Source organism: Enhydra lutris, unplaced genomic scaffold (assembly GCF_002288905.1).
Source record: "Enhydra lutris kenyoni isolate GAN:26980312 unplaced genomic scaffold, ASM228890v2 scaffoldscaffold86, whole genome shotgun sequence".
NCBI classification, from domain to species: domain Eukaryota; kingdom Metazoa; phylum Chordata; class Mammalia; order Carnivora; family Mustelidae; genus Enhydra; species Enhydra lutris.
Window position 1 is genome coordinate 3,138,407 of NW_019154170.1, and position 26,371 is coordinate 3,164,777.

General features: G+C 60.4%; 1 protein-coding gene across 2 annotated transcripts; it reads left to right on the plus strand.

Annotated features, from left to right (window-relative positions):
* Positions 1 to 26,135, plus strand: LOC111161788 (semaphorin 6B). 2 transcript variants are annotated; one of them, XM_022525746.1, is made up of 17 exons: positions 1 to 46; positions 15,971 to 16,120; positions 16,263 to 16,386; positions 17,983 to 18,043; positions 18,176 to 18,238; positions 18,659 to 18,760; positions 19,153 to 19,243; positions 19,561 to 19,680; positions 20,129 to 20,217; positions 21,342 to 21,559; positions 22,396 to 22,527; positions 22,754 to 22,903; positions 23,295 to 23,477; positions 23,564 to 23,710; positions 24,408 to 24,485; positions 24,582 to 24,640; positions 25,046 to 26,135. In XM_022525746.1, the coding sequence occupies exons 2-17, from the start codon at positions 16,000 to 16,002 to the stop codon at positions 26,002 to 26,004; spliced, it is 2,697 nt and encodes an 898-aa protein (XP_022381454.1). In that variant the 5' UTR covers positions 1 to 46; positions 15,971 to 15,999; the 3' UTR covers positions 26,005 to 26,135. The 2 variants fall into 2 exon arrangements, with proteins under 2 accessions (XP_022381454.1, XP_022381453.1); XM_022525745.1 differs by lacking the exon at positions 1 to 46 and adding an exon at positions 14,681 to 14,817.
* The last annotated feature ends 236 nt before the right edge of the window (positions 26,136 to 26,371 follow it).

The window sequence follows — 26,371 nt, forward strand, 5'->3', positions numbered from 1 at the left end:
CGCCCTCGCGCTCCCTCCCGCGCACTCGCGGTGCGGCGGCTCCGAGGTAAGCGCCCCGGGGCGTCTGCGGGAGGGGGCTGGGGGCGGCGCAGTCCCGGGGTGTCTGTCGGCACGCAGCTGGGGGGCTGAATCGTCCGCTGGGGCGGCCCGGTTGGGCGCTAGGATGGGGGCCTGAGGGCCCCGCCGCCGGGAGGGGGATGGATTTGGCCCGCGAGGGGGGTTGTGGGGGGCTGGTGGGGGGGGGACTGTCAGGGGCGGAGGGGGGGGGGGGGGCGGGATTGGGGGGGGGCACTGTGTGGAACGGTGTAGTGGGGGGTCCAGAAACAGCGCTTTGAAGGGGCTGGATTTGGGCCTGGGGCGCTGAATGAAGCACCATAATGGGGGAGTCTAATGGCACCGCAGCTGGGGGGGCCTGGATTGTTGCCTGGGGGCCTGTATGTGGAGCTATAATGGGGGTTCTGTCGGCACCGCAGCGGGTGGAGACTTTGTCCGGGGGGGCCGTGGGAGGCACAATAACGGGGCTCGCGGCTGCGCCGCTGGGGAGCTGGATTTGGGCCCAGGTGGGGGGTTCAGGGCCCGCAGGGGCCTGCTGGCCGGGGGTGGGGAGTGGTGCTGGGGGGCGGAGCCCTGAGAGCTAAGTCGAGGCGGACCCGGGACCTGTGCGGTGGTCCTGGCCCGGTGAGGCCCCTCCACCCCACTCCGCGGTCCAGCCGCCGCACCTTGGGCGCCCCTGAGCCCTCTCCTGTCGCACGCCCGGCCCAGAAAGAGTCCAGGGCCCGGGGCCGCGGGGGAGGGGCCGCGGTGGGGGGAGAGAGCCAGTCGCTCCGGATCCCTCAGTTGCAGTGGGGGCCTGGGGGTTCGGGGCCCCCCAAGTGCTGACAAAGGGACAAAGAAAGCGTCTTTCTCCGAGCGCGCCGGGAGAGGTGGGGGGCGCCCAGTGTGGCCCCCCTCCTGCGGGCGCTGATTGGTCCCTGGGGCGGGGGTCACGTGCCCCCCCCCCTCCGCCCTGCTCTCCGCCTGCGGGCGCCCTCAGAGTTTAGGGCACCTCCCAGAGGGGGGCGCTGCTGTAGGAACCACCCCCCAGCCCCTGCCCTGGACGTGTAGATGCTGGAGCTGGGAGTATTTGCAAGAGTCCTGGGGCTGGAGGCGGTTCCCAGACCCTCAGCCCCTGCTTGGCCCTCTCTGGCTGAGGTCTTTGGCATCGTACCCTCCCCGCCCCTTCGTGCCCCCCTCCCCACCGAGGTTGTCATCTTTCACCCGAAGACTGGAGAGGAATTGAGGCTTGGAGTTAGAGGAAGAAGCCTTCAAGCTTTGGGGAACTGCGTTTGGGCTTAAGGAGGAAAGTGGGAGTGTGGCCAAGGGCTGGACCGACAGAAGAGACCCTCCCCAACCCCCACTACCGCATTTACAAAATTGCATTTCTTCATGTTTCTCTGGGTTCCCTCAGCTTCTCAAGGAGTCCGCTGGCTGAAGCATCCCCTCCTTCATGGGGTTCCCCCACCCAGCTTCTTTCCCATATCCTAGTAGACGCTGTTGGTTTTCTTCAGGGGTGAACTTGGGGATGTGTCTGGGCAATTGTTCTAAACTCTGTTTAGAATGAGTACAGCGTGTGGGGAGCTGGCTGGGGCCCCCGGGTGGGGTAAGGGCCCTACTGGAGGGGGTCTTAAGCTCTCTGGGAAGTTGGCTGGGAGGTCACTGTGGCCCACAGGAGATCCCTTGAATACGGGTTAGGTGACTGCCTGGCAAAAGCTTCATTCAGGGCGCCCGGGCGGCTCAGTCGGTTAAGCACCTGCCTTTGGCTCAGGTCATGATCCTGGAGTCCAGGCATCGAGTCCCGCATTGGGCTCCCAGCTCCGTGGGGAGTCTGCTTCTCCCTCTGACCTTCTCCCCTCTCATGCTCTCTCTCACGCTCTCAAATAAATAAATAAAATCTTAAAAAAAAAAAAAGCTTCATTCAAATGCCACATGAACTGGCCTGTTCCCAAAAGTAGATGGGGAAATTGTGTCTCAAGAAATAGGCAGAGGGGCAAAGAGGGAAGCCAGGCCTCTCCTCTCCTGGGGTTGCTACACAGGGTTAAGGGAGAACGGACTTGCCACATCAGCTGAAACCCAGGAGCCCCCCCCCCCGCAAAGGTTTCCTGAGACTCCCACGCCCTGTCCACTCTGAGCTACGTGACAGTTTAGACCTGGAGTTTCCAGTGCCTCCAGCCCTCTCCAAAAGAAAAAGTTCAGTGTAGAGGAAAAAGCTGGGGCTAAGAGGAGGAGCACAGCTGTGTGACCTCAGACAGGTGTCTAGCCCTCTCTGGGCTGCCATCTCCCCAGGAGGTGCTCTTTGGGTTTCGGGCCTGAGTGAAGGGAGATGAGGCAAAGGGAGGGGACACAAGAATGCCCCGGACTTGTACCTCTCCACTCTGCCTCCAGTTCCTGCCTACCTTCTGTCGGGGCTGAGCCCCCGTGTGTCCTCAGGGTCCCCTTGCCTCCTCTGCTTTGAGGTGAGACGGTGTCTCCTCCAGTGGGGGTATGGCTTATGCGGGAGGGGCCCCTCCTCCTGTAGGTTTGGGGTCTGCATTTGTCCACCCGGCAAGGAAGGTGCTGGAGTCATCTGCAGGGGCTGCCCGGGGCTTGAGACAGTAGTTGCTGGGGTTACCTGGGGCTGGACCTAGATAGAAATCAAACTGTCCTTGGAAAGGTGACCCTGACGTCAGCCCACAGGACAGGTGAGCTGGGTCCCTGGAGGCTGAAGGACATGCCGGTCGCTCCCGTCTCCTGGGAAGGTGGTATCCCTAGCTGACCCTGGTGTGTGGCCTGTCCTGCCTTCCGGGCCCTTTGTCAGAAGATGATGGGGGTCCTGGGAGGCCTCAGCCAGGGTCAGGACAGAAAAACTGTCTGGAGGAGGGGGTGCTGGCATTGGACTTGAGGGATGGGAAGGATGATGCCAGAAGAGGGGGGACAGGGATTCGAGGTAGAGGGATGGCAAGAATAGCCAGGGCAGGGTGTGTTGAGGGGGCCCTGAGTGGCTGGACTATTTTAAAGGTGGGAGATAATAAGCAGTTAGGCCTGAGAACTGGATAGGGGCCAGGAATGTCAAGTTGAGCTTGGACTTTATCCCAAGGGCAGTTAGGAGCCACAGAAGGTTTTAGAGCAGGGGAGGGAATGGACAACATTTTAGACCTTGAGCAGCCCAAAGGAAGGATAGTTACCAGGAGACAGGCCCCTGGACACCCGGTGAGCTACTTGGAGTGGTAGTGAGTTACCTGTCCCAGGAGGCAGGCAAGTGAGGTCAATAACCATCTTTCCAGAATCCTGGAAAAATAATCCTGATGCTGGTCCGGGCCCAGGCGATCCTCTAAATTTCCAGGTACTGTGGGGTTTTTTGAACTATAATGTATAAGATACTGTGATTCCGAAACTCTAAGCCATTTGAGGGGCCGGGGATTCTCAGACTGATTCCTGCAAGACCCAGCAGTGACGAGGGCTGACCGTGAGTGTGGCCTTATTTAGCAGAAGTAGGGAAATTGAGGCTCCAGGCAGCCCCAGACTCAGGCCCCAGCCACCTGCCCCACATCCTGTGGGTGAATTACCCAGGAGCGGCTGCAGACCCCACCCCCCCAGACATGGCAGGTTTGGCCGGCCAGAGCCAGGGCTCAGCGTGTGGCCTGATAGGTCTGGACCTGAGCCACGTGATCTCATTATCACGGTTGTTCATCTGGCCTTTGGGGATGTCCATGTAAAGTGGCAGGCATTGGAATGTGCCACAGACGTAGCTTGGGAGGCCGGAGACCCCTCTTCCATTCCTCTGGGCAGGGATACAGTGACCCACCAGCCCCTCTCCATGACCCTTCACTGGTGGCTGCCCCAGGGCCTGCTGGGAGGGAGGCCCAGGCCAGTATGGACTACATTTCCCAGGATGCATGCTGGCCCCGGGCTGAGCCTGCCTTGCAAGAGCGGACCTAGGGGAGAACTTCCCAACTGCAGGAGCCCAGAAGAGGAATATGGGTTCCCAGGGGGGCCCTGGGGGAGATCTGGTCCGGGGCAGCTGAGGACATCAGTCACTCAACAAAAGCTCCTAGTGGCCCCCCATGTGCCATCCCCATGCTGGGTGATACTGAGATCCCAGAGAAAAGGCTTTAGTTCTGGTCCCTAGTTGGCCCTCAGGGTGCTTCCAGGCTGGAGAAGGGGAAACAAGCGGATGGTGGCCCCCTCTGCTGCATGGAGTCAGAGCCCATGTGCAAGGAGCAAATGGGACTGGGGAAAGTTGGTCTCCGCCCAGCGGATCAGAGAAGATGAACAGAGGAGGGGCATCGAAGCTGGGGCAATGATGGATGAGTAGGAGTTCGCAGTGGGGGTGGCTACATGTTTTGATAGTTTTAGAACCTTCTCCCTTTCCCGGAGGCCAAGGAGTCAGAGCCCCTGGGCAGTTGAGATAGCCTCGCTCAATTATTGCCCTTAGAGGTCACCCAGTTGGATCAGACTTACTTGAGTTTGAGTCCCTGTCTTTGCTCATTCACTCACATAGTCGTGCCCCACTTTGAGACTCAGTTTATCCATTTGTAAAGCACAGATGCCATTCTCTCTCCCATAGGTTTAAAGAAGAGGATACAGTTAACATGTTGGGCATAGTCCTGCTTTTTTCTTACTCTGGAAAAAGGAGTAACTTTGAGAAGCAGAAACTTCGTGGCTTCTGGACCTGATCTCATTTGGAGCTATGTGGTCTTTGCTCTCAGATGACAGATAACTTAATAAGTGTCTCTCTACTAGGTGCGAGATGCTGGGTACCCAGCAATGACCAAGGCAGACTGGGCCCTGCCTTTGTTGAACTCACAGCCAGGTGGGGACACAGATATCAACTAGAGAAATAAAGTAACTCAAGTATAATAAGGTTTCCGGGGTTGTGTAGCTGAGGAGGGTAGGGCTGTTTTAGCTGATGGTGTCAAAGAGCGTGTCTCTGAGGAGGTGGCATCTGAGCTGAGACCTGGGAAATGGGATGAAGCTAGTCATGCGGAGATCTGGAGGAAGAGCATTCTAGGAAAAGGGTATAGGCAGTGCAAAGGCCCTGGGGCAGTACCCTGCTGGGTGCATTGGGTGCTTTGGAGGCCTGCATGCCTGGAGCAGAGTGAGTGAGGGAGAGAGAGGAAAGGAGGGGCCGGTCTTGCAGGGCCTTGGGGGCCTGAGGGGAAGACCTGGGTTTTTACCCCCAGTGAGGCTTGAACCCCAGAGGGCTGTGGTGGGCCAAGGCAGCAGCACCTGACCCCGGGCTCACAGCCCTCTTATGGCTGCTGTAGGGAGGACAGCCTGCAGGCAGCAAGGGCCAGAGCTGGGAGACCAGGGCAGAGGCCTCCATGCTGGTCTGGATGAGCGATGATGGGGGCCAACCTAGCTGAGGCGGGAAAGGGGGAAAGAAGTTGGGGATGGAGTAGATTTGGGACTTGCTCACAGAATGATGTGGAGAGAAACAGGGCTCCTTTCTCTAAGGCATAGGGAGGACTGTGGTTATGAGTGTAGTGTCTAGACCATATGGCCTGGGTACAAGTTCCAGCTTGGCCATTTCCTAGCTGTGAAAATTTGGGCCTGTCACTCACCCACTCTGGGCCTATTTCTTCAACCATTAAATATTAAGAAGAACCCCTCCCATCTACCCCACTAGTCCTTTCGGTAAGGCCCATAGCACAGGGCTTGGAATGCAATAAATGCCCCCTGAGTGTTTGCTGTCATTTTCCCTTTGAAGGTCTGAGCCTCAGGCTCTGGGGAGAAATGAGGCACAGATTGGGGTAGCAAATTCCCTGAGGTCACCCAGAAAACAAGGTCCTCTGGCCCTCACTATCTTTTCTCCATTAATGCACAGTTCTCACGCCCCATCCCCCAGGGCCCACGTCACTCTGCCAGCATCTCTGCCATTCCTGAGCCCTGACTCACCAGGACTTGTGGTCCACTCTGACCCCAGGGCCGTCCCCCAGGACCTATATCCCGCCTTTGTCTTCTTTAAGTTCACTTGCAGGTCTTCCGTTCCCAGCAACACTTAGCACAGCCCTGCCTGCTTCCCGCCCAGCATCTCTTAGTGGTGTCCTCTTGCAGATCTGCCCTTCTGGTCCTGTCCCACTTGGGGATCCCTGTGGCTTCCCACACAGGGCCTCTGGGGGAGGGGTAGAGTGACTGGAGGAATCTGGGTGGAGGGATCAACCTGCCAGAGAGGAGGGCTCCCAGGATCCCAAGAAAGGAGGACCTGGGTCACCACCTTTTTGGACCCCAGGGGGAAGAACCAGATCTCTTTGTTCTCCTTAAAGTGGAATCCACTAGAACCAAGCCTTACTCCCCTCTGTCCCCCAAAACTGGGCCCCAAGAGCAGGGCCCAGCTCCTCTTCATTTCCTTCAACTTGGGGCTGAGGACAGGGTCTGTCTGCCCCCCAGGCCTAGGCAGAATTCCCCACTTGGGAATCCGTGGGTGTCCATCCCCCAGACCCAGGCCCACTCTGGATTCCCCAGGAGCCCCCAGCCCCCTTGGCGGCCCCCTCCCAGGCCCTCTAATTACCCGCTGGGTATAAATGACACTTTAATTTTCTCAGAATGGTCTCTGCATCATGGAGAAAGCAGCCCCCCCTTCCCCGTGCCTAATTACAAGTTGCTGCTTCCGACTTGCCTCCTGGCGGCCCAATTTCCAAACAGTGATTAAAATTAATTACCCAGGAGCCCCCCCCCCAACCTCCGTCTGGGCCTGGAGCCCTAGGGGCTGCTGTGGCCCCCACCTGAGGTCCTGTCTCTTCCACCTGTTCCCCACCCTGGCTGGCTCCCCCAGTGGCCTGGGGACAGGAGAGCCTCTCTCTGGCTCTCCACTTGCTTATCCACGAACATGCATTTCGGGCTGTGCAGCCTTGTGGACAGATGGCGCCTCGCGGGCACTCGCGAGAGGCAGTGGAACCCAGCGGCCCGGGTTCCGACTCAGCCGCACACTCCCATGCTGTGTGATCTAGGGCAGAACATGAACGTCTCTGGGCCTCTTTTTCCACAGCGATGCAGAGATGCTGGTGCTGGTCTCCACCGCGCTGGGCTGGGGTGGGCAGGAAATGAGTTCAGACATGTGAATCCTGGGGCCCTGCACAGGGGCTTCTTGACGTCTTAGCTTAAATCCCTGCTCTGCTGGGCCGGCGTGGGCTGCGCGGAGGGAGGGAGGCTCGGGAACTCTTGAGCACCGTGGAGGCGCCTTCGAAAGAGACGATCAGCGCGAACTGAGGGTTTGCAGGACGCCCAGCTCTGGCAGCCGACCCTCTTGCCGTCCTGGAGCACAGTAGGTCCCCAGAATGTCTGGCCCAAACACATCCTTGCGCTCTTTTGCAAGTAGGGGCTGTTCGGGTCTGGGGGGACACTCTCGGGCTGGGATTCTTGGAGCACCTACTGTGCACCCCGGAGGTAACTTTGTGGCCCCGATGGGCAGAGGGGGGCTGCTGCACCCCCCCACCCCACCCCGGGCTGGCCAGGGACGAGTTAACCAGTGTCTGGCGGCCTTTGCAGGGAGAGGGGGCCCCTCTCCCCAGCCCCTCCACGGCCCGGGCCCCAGGGACTCCCTCTGGCTGCTCTGCCAAGTTCCTAGACAGCCCCGAAGCCCGACGGGGCGGCCACAGGGGGCGACTGAGGCAGCTGGAGGAGGCAGCTGTAAGCAGAGCTGGTAACTAGACCTGGAAGGCGCAGGGGCCCGGCTGCCGGGCTGGGTTACTCGATCCCCCCGGGGACACCGGGCCCCGGAGCTGGAATCCTGGGGCCGGCAGGCGGACAGCAGCTCCTTCTATGGAACTGGAAACGCACTCCTGCCCCCCTCCAGGCTGCAGCAGATGGAGAAACAGGGGCTCCGAGCCTAACCCAGAGTCACTGAGTCCCCTGCAGCGTCCCAGAGGGACCCAGAGAGGGCAAGCTGCCGGCCCAAGGCCACCCAGCGAGGCCATCGTGTGTCAAGCAAACCCCTGCGTACGGGGTCCTGGTGTGGTGCCTTAATTTACAGAGGAGAAAATGGAGGTGCCTTATCTGGTCTGGAGAGAGGGCGCGAATCCCAGGAGTCCCCTCTCAAAATAGGGCCTGCACCTCCCTCTACCCACTGGGACCTTCCCGCTGCTCCTGGAACAGTTCCAGCCCCCAGGCCTTTATCCCTGCCGAGCACCCTTCCCCACACCTTCACCGCTGTTCCCCCCCCAACCCCCAGGCCGCAGCTGGACTGTCCCACCCCAAGGGGTCCCCCAACCCCAGACCTGAGCAGCCCCTTTGCCAACCCCTGCCATTCTTACCATCCTTTGGTAACATGTGTACCCCCTGTCTCCCCCGTGGAGTGGGGACCCCTCAAGGACAGGGCTTTGCCACTGTCTTGGTCACTGCTGCGTCCCTGTGCCTGGAACAGTGCACACAGCAGGCACACAATAATTGCTCATCTAAGGAGTGAATGCGTAGCTCACCTGTAGGGTAGAGGGAGCGCAAGCTGGACCCAGAGGCTCCCAGGTTGGTGGGGTTGGTGGCTGTGGGAGCCCTGGGACACTGAGGTTCAGCCAGGGCAGTCAAGGAGGACTTCTTGGAGTAGGGGACATCCACACACGGAGCTGATATAGACGGCGAGCAGGAGTTGGCTGGGGGGCTTCAAGGAGCAAAAGCAAGGTGACTATGTCTGGGTGATTGGGGGGGGTTCTGGGGAGCAGCTGGGCCTTGAGAAAGCTGAAGGTGTCCCCCTGGCAGAGGGGACAGTCTGAGCAAAGACCTGACTGGTAAATTCAGGGCATGCCTGGCAGGAGATGAGGGCAAGTGAAGGTTAAGGTCATTCCCAGGGTGGGGATCCTTAAATGTCAGCACACAGAAATGGGCTCTTTCTTCTGTGGGGTACTAGGGAGCCATCGCAGGGCTTTGACCGTGGTGTGGGCTGAGCTTGTGAAGATTTGCTTGGGGGGAGGGGGATCAGAGGGGAGGGTAGCATTGCCCTTCAAGCCCAAATTCTCAAAAGTCTGAGCAGGAAATGCCCAGGCCCCAGGAGGGACCAAAACTGCAGCCCCTAGGCTTTTAGCTTCTGGGAGCCTCTGGAAGCAAGAGGAATTTAAGGTTGATCGAAAGTAGAACTTCCTTGCTGAGGCAGAGAGGGTGGGCGAATCCTCCCTAGCTGCAGGCTTATTTCTGGAGCTGGGCTGTCACCAACAGCAGCCACTGGCCACGTGTGACAGTCGCACCATGTGTGGCTGGCCTGAGTCGACCTGTGCTCTAAATGCAAAACCTATACCAGATTCCAAAGATTAAATGCGGAAAACGGCACGTCAAGATGTCTCGTTAATCATTTTAACATTGATTACTGGGGGAAATAACGGTATTTTGGATCTATTGGGTTAAATAAAACACGTTATTAAAATGAATTTCCCCTTCTGAGTGTGGCCGCCCGGAAATGGAAGAGGACACGTGTGGTCACGGTTTTCTGTCGGATGGCGCTGGTCCACACCATGTCCTCCCATCGCATGGTCGGCTAGGATGGGTCCTAACCTGCTACTTACAGGTGGGACAGCCAAGGCCCACACAGGGGAGGGGACCGTCGGAGGGCAGAGCCCGGATTTGAACCTGGGCGGGCACTGCTGGAGCCAACAGTGTTGTCCATCCAGCCCGCATTCTGGGCCTTCGCTTCCCCAACCCACCAACAAGATTAGACCCGGGGTTGGCCAGCCTGGTGCCCACCGTGGGTTGAGGTCCTCGGAAACTGTGTGATGGCCAGAAAGCCATCAGGGATGGGGGTGGCAGGCAGCCGCTTCACAGGGGGATGGGTGTGTGAACTCTGACACACGGGCGTGTGCACACATGTGCCGGCGGCCCACCATGGCTGGGGCACATGCATGCATGGTGGTTGCAACTATGGGCACGTGTGACTGCGCAGAGGCTGTTACACGCGGTGGATGTCGGGGCCTGTGGATACGCGTGGGGGACCCACACACCATGGACGTGGGCCAAGGGGAACCAGGGAGGAGAGCAGATCCGGACTCGGCTCCTGATGCCGACACTTGGTTCATTCACTCACAACAAGCCATCACCGAGCACCAGGGCTGTACCAAAATGCCTCGCAGACCGCAGACCTCTGCCACAGGGCTCGCCGTCTGTGGGGGGCGGCGGATGGGCTCTGAACAGGCTGATTTGTGGGCGATAATTTTATTTGGGGGTACCCATGCACAAAGTTTATTGTGCACGCCGATCCCTGCGAGATCTTACTACCGGCAGGCTCTGGTTTGGTGGGTCTGGGGCGGGGCTTGGGGCTCTGCATTTCTTTTTCTTTATTTCTTTTTTAAGATTTTATTTATGCATTTGAGAGAGTGAGAGAGCACAAAGCAGGAGGAGAGGCGGAAGGAGAGGAAGAAGCAGACCCCTCGCCTAGCTGGCTGGACGTGGGTCTGGATCCCAGGACCTGGAGACCATGACCTGAGCCAAGGCCTCTGCTCAACCATCTGAGCACCCCCCCCCCCGTCCCCCGCCCCTGGGCGCCCCACGGGGTCTGCATTTCTAAGGGTTGCAAGTGAGGCGGATGCTTCTGGTCTGAGAACCACATTCAGAGGAGCAAAGGGTCTAAGTTGGACCCTTTGAGAGTGTGATACAGGGTGGGGAGGGGCCTAGGGGTGCATGGCATACAGGGGGGTCGGCCTGGAGGGGCTGTCTCTGAGGACGTGGCATGGCAGCAGGGGCCTGAAGGAAGGACAGATGCGGTTATCCTTCCCTGGGGACCCGGGGCAGGACCGCACCTGCCCTGTTGGAGGGCGCCCGTGTGGCTGGAGCAGGGCGAGGGGACGATGGGGAGGAGGGGAGGGTGGGGAGGGGGTTGTGACGGGTCGTGCAGGGTCTTGCGGGGCGGCAGGGAGGTGGGAGCCCTGGAGGGCTGTGGGCAGAGGAGAGCCGACCTGACGCAACTGCTCACGGGCGCCCTCTGCTGGCCACTGTGGGGAAGACAGACGGTGGGATTGGCGGCGGGGATGAAGGCAGGAGCCTGGGACCAGGGTGGAGGGGACTGTGCGGGTCCGAGCGGGAGACGATGGGGGCTGATCAGGAATGGACTGGACAGGAGTGAGAATTCTGGGTGAACTTAAAGTCAGAGCCCACGGGACTTGCTGGCGTTGGGCGCGAGGGCGAGGGAATGAGGCTGGGGGGTCAGGTGCTGGGGGGAGCTGGGGAGGACTCCCAGGTGGGACCTGAGCCATCGGCTGAGGCAGGGGTGACTGAGGAGGCACTGCTGGGGGTGGGAGCCTCAGCTGCGAGTCAGGCCTGACTTGCCTGGTCCATAAGTTCGCACCGATCCAGTGAAAACCCCGACAAGATTTATGTTTTGTCTGTTGTTTGGAACTTACCAGCTGGTCCTAAAATGTTCACTGAAGTCCCCGGCCCAACGGTAGCCCAACACCCTGGCTTGGCGAAGTGCCGGGTGGGAGAAGTCTTCCAGAAGGAAGCTGGAACGTATGTCAAGGCTACAGTAGCTAAGGGGTGGGGAAGCCGGTCCGGTCCGGGGGCTCCCTGAGGACCCGAGAGGGTCAAATAGGGTGGCTTTGAGGGTTTCCTGCCTCTGCCTCAGTCTTCTCATCTGTACAATGGGACCATGTGTTGCACGTTGGAGTGATGGTCGGGGTTCCTGCGGGGAGGTCCTGCCACAGCCTGAGGCTCCTGAATGGGGGCTGGCGCTCTGTGGCCTTATGACCGTCCCCCCCCGTGGGTCCCCAGGGCCGCAGGCAGGAGGCACGCCCCTTCCACGGGCAGGCAAACATGTGGGTGAAGGGATGCCCCCCCACTCCGCAGGGTGCACAGGCTGGCCACGGTGCTGGTGCTGGCCCTGGTGGGGGCTCTCGGTGGCCAGGTGCTCGGGCAGGTGGTGGGGCTTCATCTGGGTGGGCAGGCGCTGGGTGGCGGCTGGCAGAGGCGCCTTGAGTCTCATGAAGAGAAACATGGTCTTGAGGGGGTTGGGGGAGGGGCCGAGGCCTCCAGGAACTTCAGGTCAGGGGGCAAACCGAGGCCAGGTACAGTGAGTTGGCCCCAACGTGGCCCGGACTCCCCAGAAAGAGCACGTGGGGTTCCGTTCTGCAGCAGGTTTCAGCTCAGCTCCCCTCGTCCATGACGTCGATGTCTGAGCCTCAGTTTCCCCATCTGTATAAGGGACGTATAAACAGCACCCACCTCTTGGGTATGTGGTATGGGTTAAATGAGTTAATTTAAGTTTTTACTGTGCCTGGCACATAGTAAGTGCTTGGTGTTTGATACCTTTAGTATTTATTGAGCTCCTACTGTATGTAGGGCCCTGTGCTGGGTGTTGGGGACACAGTGGTGGCCAGGACCCTATCCTGCCCACTCAGGAGGCTTACAGTCCAGCGGGGAAGACAGACAGCCAGGCAGTTAGTAGGTAGGATGATCAGGGCACTAATGGAGGACACACAGGCACCTGGGAGCCTTGAGGAAGCCCAGCTGGGCTGATCTGGGAAGGCTTCTTAGAGGAGGTGTCCAAGAAGAATGAGTTTACCAGGTTACTGGGAGCAGGAGGAAGGTGGGCCAGGCTGGGGGAACAGCATGCGCAGATATCCAGAGGTGGTGATAGAATGGAGGAGAGGAGCTGGGACTACATTTTGAGGACAGTAGGGAGCCATAGAAGGGTTCAGAGCGGAGCTGGAGCTGGTTTTGCCCCCCAGGGGACACGGAATAAATGTCTGCGGAAATCTGTGGTTATCACACTGGGGTTCTCCTGGCATCAGGTGAGGGGGGCAGGGATGTTGCTCAACACCCCCCAGTACCCAGGACGGCCCCCCAGAGAATAGTCACCCTGAATGTCAACAGTGTCAAGGGGAAGACACCCTGGTTTAGAGCAGGAAAAGCAGGTGAGATTTGAGTTCTAGAAAGACTCCTTTGCTCCTTTGAAGAGGACACTGAAGGGGCAGGACTGAAGGCCAGGAGACTAGGTAGGAGGTGGGGGCTGGGCTACAGGGCACTGAGGGGACAGGGAGGGGACAGGGAGGTCAACACCCCATAATTTGGTTAGGGGACACCGGGGCTGTCCTTCAGTTGAGGAACAGATAGGAGAAACATGTCTTGGCAAGAACAGCCCAGTGTAGGTCAGCCCAGGGGTCCTTGGATGGATCTGTGGGGCAGGTGGACACAGGGCGCAAATGAACCCCTTCTTAGCCTCCAGCTGCTGCATCACAAAGTTAAGAAAAACAGGAGAAAACGTTAGCTGTGAGGTTGCATCCTGACCTGGGGCCTCAGTCTGCCCGTCCTTGAACTTTGGTATTAAGTTACTATTAGCCTGTCGGGGTTGAGGGTCAAGGGCAGCGGCTGGGTGATTATTGATCTTGTTGTGGTCATTAGGGTGTTGAGGTCGTTAGGGTGCCCAACGCCTAGGAGCAAACTCCTGGAGCCCGAGAGCTCTGGGTTTGACCCAGCTGCCGCATCCTCTCCGGTGGGAACGCAGACCCCAAATCAGACCCTCAGTTTTCACATCTGTAAAATGGGCTGACTGTTACACCACTCCTAGAGCTAGAGCCAGTGGGGGACTCTACAAAGTAATTCCTGGAAGACACGCAGCCCCCACTTCTGGAACTTACCATGGCAGCAGCAGCCACAGGGAGCATAATAATCAGCACTCACGGAGCACCTGTGCTGTGCCAGGTTCTGTGCTAACAACCCGCCCCAGGCTGTGAAATCAGGACTGCTCCTGTACCCATTTTACAGATGAGGAAACTGAGGCCAAGAGGCAGACCCTGTCCAGGGTCACACAGCATGTAAATGCTGGATCTGGGATTGGAACTCTTGCAGCCTGTCTCGGGAGCCCTGTGTGCCAGAGAATGGAAGTTTTGGAAGGTTCTTACGTTAAACATTAATGGGATCCAGGCTTAGAAAGGAAGGGACCCTGACACTTGCCATGACACGGAGGGACCCTGAGGACACTGGGCTCAGGGAGAGGAGTCAGACCCAGAAGGACCCATCCCGCAGGACCCCACTCCCAGGAGGGCCCCAGAGGAGTCCCATCCACACAGACAGAGAGGAGACGGTGGGAGCCAGGGGATGGGGATTCTGTGCTTCTTGAGGACAGAGTCTCAGTTTGGGGAGATGGAAAGTTCTGGAGACAGAGGGTGGGGAATGTTTGCATGATGTTATGAGTGTGCTCAGCTGAGCTGTGCGCTTAAAAATGGTTAAGATGGTAAATTTATGGTATATATATTTAACACAATATAAAAAGAAAATGTTTATTAAAGAAAAAAGGGCAGAGCACCTGAGAGGCTGTGCTGACCCAGGCAGGTGTTGTGAGGGAGGAGGCTGGGGGCGGGGCGGCTTGAGGGTGGAGTTGGCAGCAGTGGGCGGAAGGCCTCACGGGGCGTGGGGGGGGGCGGAGGCCTTGACTGCTATGTAGTGACTGGGACCCAGACCGGGGTCACTGGGAGCCATGGGAGGCTGCGGAGCAGGGGAGGAGTCAGGGAAGGAAGCTTTTAAGGAAGTAGAGGCCTGTCCCATGGACACGTGGGATCCGGGCATCGGCTGAGTCACAAATCCTGGAAGTTCAGGGTCATAAAAAGGAAGTTCTGCTGGTCCACGCAAGGCCTTCCTGTTTTTTGGCCCTGAATCCTCAGAGGCAGGCTCTCCAGGGCCAAAGTTCCCACATCACCTTCACCTCCTGGGGTTCGGAATCTTGGAGCTCTGAGGCCAAGACAGGGCATAACGATGTCCCTGCTGCTCAGACGGGGAAACTGAGGCACAGGGCTTGCGTGAGGCTCCCCGGAAGGACGAAGCTGCAGGTTTCTCACTCAGGACCTCCAGACTGCACCCCCGCTGGTAGGGGTGTGGAGGGCTGGGTTCCAGAGGGTGAGTTCTGCTCACACTTCCACCAACCGATCATCACCCGGAGGGAGTCTCCACGCTGCACAGCCGGGCTGGGTCTTCAAATACCTTGAACGGGAGCGGAAAGCATGCTCGCTTGAGAGGTAGTGAGGTGCCTGTCACAGAGGTAATCTAGCAGAGGTCAGAAAGGCTGGACTTGGGAAGGAAGTCAGACTCACCCGGGCCCCTCTGAGGTCCCCGGCCAGTTGGAACATTCTATGATTTGAAACTACGGCAATTCCCAGATTGTGGTTTATAAAATTCTGAGAGACTGAAATTTTTTTTGGAGCCTTTCATTTTAAGATTGTTGTGGGTTTTTTTAAAGATTTTATGTATTTATTAATTTATTTGATAGAGCAGCAAGCGGTGGTGGGGAGGAGCAGAGGGAGGGGGGACAAGCGAACTCCAGCGCTGAGCAGGGAAGCCTCCGGCAGGCTAGAACGCACCACCCTGGTATCACGACCTGAGCAGAAATCAAGAGTCAGTCGCTTAATCGACCGAGTCACCCAGACGCCCCAGGATTGTTGTGACTTAATTGTAAGGATTCTTGAATATCTGTTTTGGGATTGAATTATTTAAGTACATGTGGTTAAGCGCTGTGTCTCTCATTATCGTGATTTTTTTTGGTGTTTTTTAAAAAAATTATTTAATATCATTTCATTTCAGTCATTTAAATATTGTACTTATTAGCTTTTGGTTAGAAACCGTTTCCGGAGCTCTCACTGCTATGTGGTCAGAAAGTCCTTCATTTTTTTTTTTTTAAGATTTTATTTATTTATTTGACAGAGACAGCGAGAGAGGGAGCACAAGCAGGGGGAGTGGAAGAGGGAGAAGCAGGCTTCCCGCAGCACAGGGGGCCGGATGCGGGGCTCCATCCCAGGACCCTGGGATCAGGATCTGAGCCGAAGGCAGACGTTCAACGACTGAGCCACCCAGGCGCCCCTAGAAAGTCCTTCTGATCATTAAACAAGGGCTGGCGTTACTGTTACTGCCCCGGCTGGCGTTCGGTTTTATTATTACCCGGATGGGGAGTGTTTTGGCACTGGAAGGTCCTGACCACTGCGGCTCGCGTGCGCCATCTCGCGGCGGAGGGCGGGAGTGCAGGCCGCGCCGCTCACCGCCCGGCCTTCGCCCGCAGGTCTCATTTCTCGTCGCCCCGACCTCGCCATGCGGACCCCGCGAGCGCCCCCTCCTCGCCCGGCCCCACTGCTCCTACTGCTGCTACTGGGGGGAGCCAACGGCCTCTTCCCCGAGGAGCCGCCGCCAATTAGCGTGGCCCCCAGAGACTGTGAGTGGGGGTCCCGGGGGAGCCGGAGACCTGAGGGAGGGTCTCACTTCTCAGCTGGGTCTGCTGCTCACTTCCCCCAGGGGCTCACCAGACCAGGCTCACCCCTGCCCTGGGTCACAGCCATCCTTCACCCCTCCCCCAGACCTGAACCACTACCCCGTGTTCGTGGGCAGCGGGCCGGGGCGCCTGACCCCCGCAGAGGGTCCTGACGACCTCCACATCCAGCGAGTCCTGCGTGTCAACAGGACCCTGTTCATTGGGGACAGGTATGAGGGATCGTTGGGCAGAGTGTGCAGGGGGAGGTGTGGGGGGGCCGGCGGCAGCATTTTGGGGAGGTTTGCGTGTTGGGTCATATTGTTTGGCTGGAGTTCAGATCAGCATCTTTGGGGTGGGATTTTATAAAGGATGTTGACCGAACTCCACCTGTTACAGCCCGGAGACCGCTATGGTGTGTCTGGAGGTGGAGACAGTTCCTTGGTCAGGATTCCTTGGGTCTCTATAGAGGGTGCTGATGTGGGGCTCCAGGGCTTCTCCAAGAAGGTGACATTTCAGTTGAGACCTGAATGATGAGGAGCCAGCCACGGGGACCTCTCGGGGAGAGGGAGAAATGGGGGCAGAGAACACAATCTGTGCAAAGGTTCTGGGGCAGGATCTGGCCTGGCGTGTTGGGAGAACATTGACAAGGCCCAATTGGCTAGGGCAGAGTGGGTGAGGGGGAGATGGGGAGGAGGGAGAGATGGGGAGGTGGGGAGGGTGGGGAGGGGACCGGGCAGGTTGTGCAGGGTCTTGTGGGCTTCAGGGAGGCCTTGGGCTTTTACCCCAGTGAGGGGGGAGCCGTGGAAAGCTGTGGGCAGAGGAGGGGGTTCTGACTCAGGTGCTCATGGGTACCTCCTGATGGCTGCTGTGGGAAAGACAGACCAAGGGATGGGGGGGGGGACCCAGGCGATGGTGACTGCCCTCGTTCCGGCTGGACGAGGGTGGTGCCCGGGGAGTGTATGAGAAGTCGGTAAATTCGTGGTAGACACTAAAGGCGGAACTGACAGTACGGGCTGATTTGTGGGAGGTGAAGAGAAGCGGCAAATTGAGTGTGTCTCCCAAGTTGTGACCTTCACCCCTGGAAGGACAGGGCAGCCTCAGCAGAGATGAGCGACAAGGCAGGAGCGGGTGTGGGGGACAGTTGGGTGCAGCGTGGCTGAGCTGAGTGTGAGGCGCCCGGGAGCCCCCTGCAAAGAGACCTCCAAGATCAGCTGGACCCCTGAGTCTGGAGCTCAGGGGAGGGCCAGGCTGGAGTCAGAACTGTGGGTGTTGTCCTGCCATAGACGCAGGGGTGGGGGCAGGAGAGTAGACGAGGCTGCACAGGAGGGGAGTGGGTGGAGCTCTAAGGAGCTCCTAGGAGGAGGGGGGCTGGGCCAGGGAGACAGTGCATGAGGGGCAGGAGGACGTTGAAGTGACTGCTGGACTTCACCTTGACCAAGGCAGTTTCTGGGGCAGGGGGAGAGTGGAGGGAAGAGCCTGGGGGAGGCTGAGAGGTGGTGGGAGGGGCACCCGATGGGACCTGATGAAGGGCATCGGACAGTCCATCATGTTGGCAATAGGACCCCAAGGCCGCGGGGCGTGTAAGCGTGATGGGGCGTGTCAAGGAGTATGGGGTGTGCTAGGGCCTGTGGGTCCTTTAAGGCCTGGGGAGGCGCGTGATGGCACCCACAAGCACGCGCGGGCGTGATCAGCGTCAGAGTCGCCTGTGGCTGAGGCTCTGGCACACCCCTGCGTGTTACGTGTGGGACACACCTGTCGCCAGGAGAATGCAGAGTGGGGGCGGGGGCTGGAGGCGCCCATCCTCACTAGAGGCTCCTCTGCCCCAGGGACAACCTGTACCGGGTGGAGCTGGAGCCCCCCACGGCCACGGAGCTGCGGTACCAGCGGGTGAGGCGGGCGCCCAGGTGGGAGGGGTGGGGGCGGCACTCGAGGCTCCTGCTAGGGGGCCCCGACCCGGTGCCGGGGAGCAAGAATTGGGCGGCAGGGATCCCGCTCCCCTCACCACTTCTTCTGCTCTAGAAACTGACCTGGCGCTCCAACCCCAGTGACATCAACGTGTGTCGGATGAAAGGCAAGCAGGAGGTGAGTGGCCCTGGCCACGCCCCAGCCACGCCTCCAGCCACGCCCCAGCCCGGCTAGCGAATGCGCAGTGGTCCTGGTCATCGTCCGCGGCCAGAACCCTCGCGTGGACATGGCTATGCCCGGAGCCTGGCCACGCCCCCAAGCGGTACTCACGCATGGCCACGCCCACAGCCTTGCTGTGGCCGGAACTCCATCCCTTCAGTGGCCGCCGATGCACAGTATTTCGGCGCCTTGGCGGGTTCCTCAGTCACTTGGAAGATCCAGTCCCATTTCAGACCCTGATGTGCTTCCGGTCCTCGCCACGCCCATATCCCCGGCCCCGCCCCGCAGGCTCCCCACCAGCCCTCTACGCCGGGCACGCCCACACCCGGGGCCACGCCCACCATGGCTTCTGTTTTCCCCATCCCCAATCAACCCCAGGGCGAGTGTCGAAATTTTGTAAAGGTGCTGCTTCTTCGGGACGAATCCACGCTCTTTGTGTGCGGTTCCAATGCCTTCAACCCCGTCTGTGCCAACTACAGTGTGAGTGAGTCCCCGCCCTTCGGAGCCCTGGTGCCCCAGGTCCAACCTCCTGGTCTTGGCTCACTGGCCCTCCGCTGGCCCAGCCCTTTCCCCAGACCGCGTCACCTCCTACGGGAAGCCTTACTGGATATGCCCTCCTCGGCCCCTCACCGGGAGCTGGAGAGGAAGCTTCCAAAAGAGATCAGGAAGCCGTAGCTACTTAAGCTACAAGCCAGTTATAGGATTAACTGAACTTGATTCTTAGACCTGTTCACAGAGTAGTAAACTAAGCCCTAGATTACATGGCTGACCAACTCACACAGCATCCAAGGTGGAGGCAGGACTCCTCACGGGTTGGGGGGGCTGCTGGGGTGGCCAGGAGCTCTGTCACTCAGGCCCCATCCCCCCCACAGATGGACACACTGCAGCCCCTGGGGGACAACATCAGCGGCATGGCCCGTTGCCCTTACGACCCCAAACATGCCAACGTTGCCCTCTTCTCTGGTGAGTGCCCCCAGCTCTGACGATTTGATGGGGCCCCAGCCCTGACCAGTGTCCCGCTCTTGGAATTGGGTTATGATGAAGGTGACTCTGTGAAACAGAATCTTGGCCACCGTCAGCACTCAGCCAAGGTCAGGGCTCAGCGGGGGGAGCTAGAGATGAGCCTGGGCTCGGGCTTAGATGGGGTCAGGGCTCAACCAAGGGACAGGAGCTTCCTTGGGCTCTGGGCTCAGTCTTCGAAGATCAAGTTTGGACCCACCCTGCCCCTGGCGTCTGTGATGTAACTTCTCACCTGCTTCCCCTAACTCACGGCCATCCAGAAGGGATGCTCTTCACGGCCACAGTTACCGACTTCCTAGCCATCGATGCTGTCATCTACCGCAGCCTGGGGGACCGGCCCACTCTGCGAACCGTGAAACATGACTCCAAGTGGTTCAAAGGTGGGGCAGGCGTTCATCAAATCCCCCCACCAGAATAAAAGTCCCAGAGGAGACAGGGAGGGGACCCCCATCTCATCTTGGGCACCTACTGACCTCTTTGAAGAGAAAGCTAGAGGAGAGCTTTCAGTTGGATCTAAAGTAAAACTTGCTGGAAATGGGTGGTTTGGAAGCCCGAAATGGAACTACTAGCGGGCACTTAGCTCTTCAACACATGAGGGAGGAAGGTGACCAAAATAGTAGATGTTGCTGTTTATGGACGGTAGACACAGTGATTTTAGGATTCTGACACCCAACACCCCCCCCATCCTTGAGTATTTTATTTTGTCTGGGTAATCGACCAGTGTCCCCCCTTCACTGTAAAAGCATTCACCCGAGCTGATGTGTTCACAGCCCCAGAAACTCCATTTCTCATGTCAGGGGCTGGGTTCTGACCCCTCCTCTCCTACAGAGCCCTACTTTGTCCACGCGGTGGAGTGGGCCAGCCACATCTACTTCTTCTTCCGGGAGATCGCAATGGAGTTTAACTACCTGGAGAAGGTGAGGGTGTCTCTCTCCCCCCCCAAAAAGGCCCTAGTGGGGGGGGGGGCATGCAGCTGAGAGGCTCTAGTGGTGGGAACTGGGGAGCAGAAGCGGATCCATGAATCCCCACCTGGGGCAAGAGTTTCCACCCTCCCCCTCTGGTCCTCAAGACCCTCCACACCAGCCAGGACCAGGCCACCAAGGGTGGAAGACATTTATGGAGCGGACTTGTTACACATGGCCCTGGGTGAGGCTCATGGGTTTGAAGGCAGGTAACGCCTCTGGGTTCGAGTCCTGGTTGCTGTTCGCCTGTCCACCCACCCACGTCTCAACCGCTTACCTGTCCTTCTCCTGCTGTCCATCCATCGGCCTGTGAACCCTCCTTCTCAGACACCTTCTACTCACCCACCCCCCTGTGTGTTCCTGAGCGCCCCCAAGTTCCATCAACTCGTGTCCATTCTGCCCACCCATCTACTCGGCCGTCATCCATCCACCCATCCATCCATCCATCCATCCATCCACCCGTCTGTCCGTCTGTCCATCCATCCACCAACCCACCCATCCATCCATCCGTCCATCCATCCATACACACATTATCTCCTACATTATTTTTCTTACTATCCAGCATTATCTCCTTCAAATTCATTCATCTACCCATCTGTCCGTCTACTCGTCCATCCATCCATCCATCCTGCCATCCGTCCACCTACCCATCTATCCTATCCCTCACTCCGCGCAGGCGGCCAGACAGTTAAGTGCAAATGCTTCCATTTGCTACTAGTGTGATGCTGGGCCAGTCGCTTCTCTTTCTCTGGTCCTCAGTTTCCCCATCTATACAATGGGGATATCAGTCTTCTCCTTTGTAGAGTTTGGGAGGGATGTAGGAGATGATGAAGATTATGTCCCTGGTGCACAGTGAGCGATCCGTAAACACGTGAGATGCGTATGGGGATAGCCACGCTTGCCATGGCCATCACTGACATCCCCATGATTCCGCTGGGGAGTATGGTGCTCAGAGGAGTATGGTGACTGTCTGGGGTCACACAGCGAGTCAACAGACTTCTCCATCCCGGACTGGGTGATGGCAAGTGCGGCCTGAGGACACGGGGCTCATGCCCCCATTTTGTCTGCTGTCACACCAGGTGGTGGTGTCCCGCGTGGCCCGGGTATGCAAGAATGACCTGGGAGGCTCCCCTCGGGTGCTGGAGAAGCAGTGGACATCCTTCCTGAAGGCGCGGCTCAACTGCTCTGTGCCCGGGGACTCCCACTTCTACTTCAACGTGCTGCAGGCCGTCACCGGTGTCGTCAGCCTGGGGGGCCGGCCCGTGGTCCTCGCTGTTTTCTCCACCCCCAGCAACAGGTCAGAGGACCCCGAGGGGAGCAGACTGGGGCACTGTGGAGACAGGAGCAGAGAGCTCCCACATTCATCATATATTCCCTGGGTCCTGGGCTGGGCCAGATTGGGACTCCCGAGCAGCGTCAGCCCCAGGCTGGGGTGGGACAGAGCCAGCTACTGACCCTCTATGGCCCCTTGGTCAGAAGAGTCCAGATGGGGGATGTCCTCATCCTCTGCCTTTAGAGGAGGGGGTCAGAGAGGGCTTCCTGGAGGAGGGAGTATTAGAACGAGCCACCAACGGTGTGAGATGGCAGGAGAGGGAAGAACATTCCAAGTTGTAGGAGTAGCATGTGCAAAGGTCCTCAGGCTGCAGTGAGTTTGGTATGTTTAAACAATAGGATGGAGGCCCCATGGCTGGAGAGGAGGGAGGAAGGGGGAGCATAGGGGATATGAGGGCAGAGAGGTGGCGAGCCACCGGGAGGAGTCTGGACTATATTCTGAGAGCTCTAGGGAGCCATGGAAGAGTGAGGAGCAGAAGAGAGACAAGGTCAGACATGCATTTTTGAAAAGCCCCCTGGGGCATGGGTTGCGAGGGAACAAGAGTGGCATCTGGGAAACTGGGCGTCCAGGCAAGTGATGATGGGTGGCCCTGGAGGGACACGGGTGGCTGTGGAAAGGCCAGCCTGTGGTCCAGTCTGAGCCCTGTTGAGGAAGCAGGGTGACGGTATTGGTGGGGGAGGCATCTCTGGCCCTGGGGATGGAACATCTGACAGCTTCATGGGGACAAAGGCTTTTGGGCACGCTTGTCCAAGGCAGCGCCCTCCACCAGCCTCACCGCCATCTCTCACCTAACTCCCCAGCATCCCCGGCTCAGCTGTCTGCGCCTTTGACATGACTCAGGTGGCCGCTGTGTTTGAAGGCCGCTTCCGTGAGCAGAAGTCCCCCGAGTCCATCTGGACACCCGTGCCGGAGGATCAGGTGCCACGGCCCCGGTGAGAGCCCCCTTGATCCTGAGCCAGGTGCCCGGGTGGGGTCCTGACCCTAGGGTGAAGGGCTGGGACTTCCAGGTGGTTCTGTGTGACTGAGTTCGGCTGTACCCATTATCCAGATGCAGAAAACTGAGGCCCTTTGGGCAGGGCAGCCAGTCCCCCCAGCAAGTGAGAGCCCCTGTGTAGGGATGGGCGAGTCTGCCCTGATCTCCACTTCCTCCCCACCTAGACCCGGGTGCTGTGCGGCCCCCGGCATGCAGTACAACGCCTCCAGCGCCTTCCCCGATGAGATCCTCAACTTCGTCAAGACCCATCCCCTGATGGACGAAGCGGTGCCCTCTCTGGGCCACGCGCCCTGGATCGTGCGGACTCTGATGCGGTCAGTCCCCAGGCGTGGCTGGGGTTCCGGGGCGGGGGGGCGGGCAGTGAGTGGTGACGAGAGCCCAGGCTGGGATGACAGGTACAGAGGAAGAACGGGGCCACCTGTGGGCACGAGGGCAAGGGGGAGAGCAATCCTGCTGCAGCCAGGCCCTCCAGACAGCTAACTAGGCAGGGACCGGGGGCCGCGTGGTAGGGACAGGGGGGAGGGAGGGAGGGAGGTGAAGGGGAAGACAGGCACAGGCTGGGGCCCAGTTTGGGGGTCTGTCCCTCTGTGATGGGCACCCATGTTCCCACGCCCACCTTGCCTGGCATGGGTGGTGTCTCTCCAAGTGCCCAGGGCACCTCAGGGGCTCTAGGACCAGCCTCACCCCTGCCCACCCTTGCCCCAGGCACCAGCTGACGCGAGTGGCTGTGGACGTGGGCGCTGGTCCCTGGGGCAACCACACCGTTGTCTTCCTGGGCTCCGAGGTGGGCACCGTCCTCAAGTTCCTCATCTGGCCCAATGCCAGCACCTCGGGCACCACTGGGCCCAGTGTCTTCCTGGAGGAGTTTGAGACCTACCGGCCAGACAGGTGCAGGGGGCAGAGGTCGGGAGGTGGGACCGGCGGGTGGGGAGATGGGGCTCGCCCTCCAGTCTCACCAGTCTGCTCACCTGCAGGTGTGGACGGTCGGGCGACGGCGAGGCAGGGCGGCGGCTCTTGAGCCTGGAGCTGGACACAGCCTCGGGTGGCCTGCTGGCGGCCTTCCCCCGCTGCGTGGTCCGCGTTCCCGTGGCCCGCTGCCAGCAGTACTCAGGTTGCATGAAGTGAGTGCCCCCTGGGGCAGGCTGCAGAGGTGAGGGGGAGGCGAGGGGATATGAGCACAGGAGGCCCTGAGAGCCAAGGTCAAGTCCAGGGCCCAGCAGCCTCCCAGCTCACTGAACAGTGAGCCGAGCGGATGAGCCAGGCAGAGGACACAGCCCGTGCAAAGGCCCCGCAAGGAGGCCCGATTGGCTGGAGCAGAGCGAGGGGGAGAGAGGGAAGAGAGGAGGAGAGGGAGGGGGTGGGGCAGTCATGCAGGGGCAGGGTCCCGTGGGGCAGGGCAGAGACTTGGGCTTTCAGAGGTGGGAGCCCTGGAGGGCTGTGAGCAGAGGAAGGTATAAGATCTGACCGACGTCTTTAAGAGCAGCAGAAGCAGGTGCCGGGGGCCAGGAAGACCACCGTCTCCCTGTCTTTAAAAGGGGGGGCACGATCAGATGTAAAGTTCTGGTAGGCTCCTAGGCTCAGCGTGCGCCCTCACCATGGAGAAGTCCTTCCCTGAGCCTGCCATCGTGGCAGTGACCATGCCCGGGCTCCCTTCGCGGGTCCGCCACTTGGGCAACCGTGAACTGTCCCGAGACTTATCTACAAGGTGGGGAAGAATTAGCCCCTGGCGCACATTTGTCACGTGGGCTCCTGGAAGTGACAGCGCTGCCCCGTGAGGGACTGCGGTTGACGGGCCGCCGGGTCAATTGTCTGCTTCAGGAACTGTATCGGCAGTCAGGACCCCTACTGCGGCTGGGCCCCCGATGGTTCCTGTGTCTTCCTCAGCCCCGGCACCAGGTACTAGGGGGAGAGGGCGTAGGGGAGGGTGACCCACCCACCCGGTGATCAGGCTGGGAGAGAGGTTTCTGCTGACCACCTTTCTTACCCCGCCAGAGGCACCTTTGAGCAGGACGTGTCAGGGGCTAGCACCTCAAGCTTAGGGGACTGCACAGGTATGTGGAGTGGGGAAGGGGAGGGGAGCGGGGGACTCCCAGGGTTCTCCTAGTGCCCTTTGCAGCCCAGGCCCAGATAGGGGGCTGGGGGTGGTGGCCGGGGTCAGGGCCCTGGAAGGGCAGGGGTCCCACTTCCAGGAGGGGTGGCAGGGGAGGGACAGGCCACGGAGCTGACACACAGCCTGGGGAGAGGACGCACAGACCCCAGGAGACAGGGAGACCCCAAGAGACAGGCAGACGAGCTCTGAAAGAGACACAGAGACCCCCAAGAAGCCAACGGACAGACGGACAGACCACCCCTGGAGAGGCCCCCCCGGACAGCCAGAGCGGGGAGGGGCCCAGGCGGCGGGAGGCGGGCACCGGGCCGGTCCCCCAGGCCCCTCTCACGCGGGCGCTCCCGGCCAGGACTCCTGCGGGCCAGCCTGGCAGAGGAGCGCGCCGGGCTGGTGTCGGTGAACCTGCTGGTGACGTCGTCGGTGGCGGCCTTCGTGGTGGGCGCCGTGGTGTCCGGCTTCAGCGTGGGCTGGTACGTGGGCCTCCGCGAGCGGCGCGAGCTGGCGCGCCGCAAGGACAAGGAGGCCATCCTGGCGCACGGCGGCGGCGAGGCGGTGCTGAGCGTCAGCCGGCTGGGCGAGCGCCGGGCGGCGGGCCCCGGGGGCCGGGGGGGCGGCGTCGGCGGCGTGGTCGTCGGCGGCGTCGGCGGCGCCGGGGGGCCCCCCGAGGCCCTGCTGGCCCCCCTGATGCAGAACGGCTGGGCCAAGGCCACGCTGCTGCAGGGCGGCCCCCACGACCTGGACTCGGGGCTGCTGCCCACGCCCGAGCAGACGCCGCTGCCGCAGAAGCGCCTGCCCGCGCCGCATCCACACGCCCTGGGCGCGCGCGCCTGGGAGCACGGCCACCCTCTGCTCCCGGCCTCCGCCTCCTCCTCCCTGCTGCTGCTGGCGCCCGCCCGCGCCCCCGAGCCGCCGCCCGCGACCCCCGCACCCGGCGAGCCGGCCCCCGACGCGCGCCTCTACGCCCGGCCCGGCCGCGCCTCGCACGGCGACTTCCCGCTCACCCCGCACGCCAGCCCGGACCGCCGGCGCGTCGTGTCGGCGCCCACGGGCCCCTCGGACCCAGTCCCCGCCGCCGCCGCCGCCGACGGCCTCCCGCGGCCCTGGAGCCCGCCGCCCACGGGCAGCCTGCGGAGGCCCGGCCCGCACGGCCCGCCGGCCGCAGCCCTGCGCCGCACGCACACGTTCAACAGCGGCGAGGCCCGGCCCGGTGGCGACCGCCACCGCGGCCGCCACGTGCGGCCCGGCACGGACTTGGCCCACCTCCTCGCCTACGGGGGCACGGACAGGACTGCGCCCCCCGTGCCCTAGGCCGGGGCCCGACGCCTCGGCGGTGCCAGCCACGGGAACCAGGAGCGAGAGAGCCGGCCCAGCTCCAGTGGGTGCTCAAGACCCCCGCCCCCGCCCGCGTGGGGGGCCCCTCGGCCACACGGAAGCACAAGGAGCTCGGCCCCCGCCCCGCCCCCGCCCCGCCCCGCCCGGGGCCGCGGGACACTGAGGCGGTTTGGGGCTGGGGGAGGGCGGGAGGAATGTGCTATGGATTTGAGGTTGACCTTCTGCGCGTGGATTTGGGTTTGTTTTCCAATTGGCGTTTCTTTTGCAGATTTCTATCCAATTGCACAACTCCGTTCTCGGGGTGTCAGCCGGGGTGGGGTGGGGGGGCGCGGCTTGGAGGCGG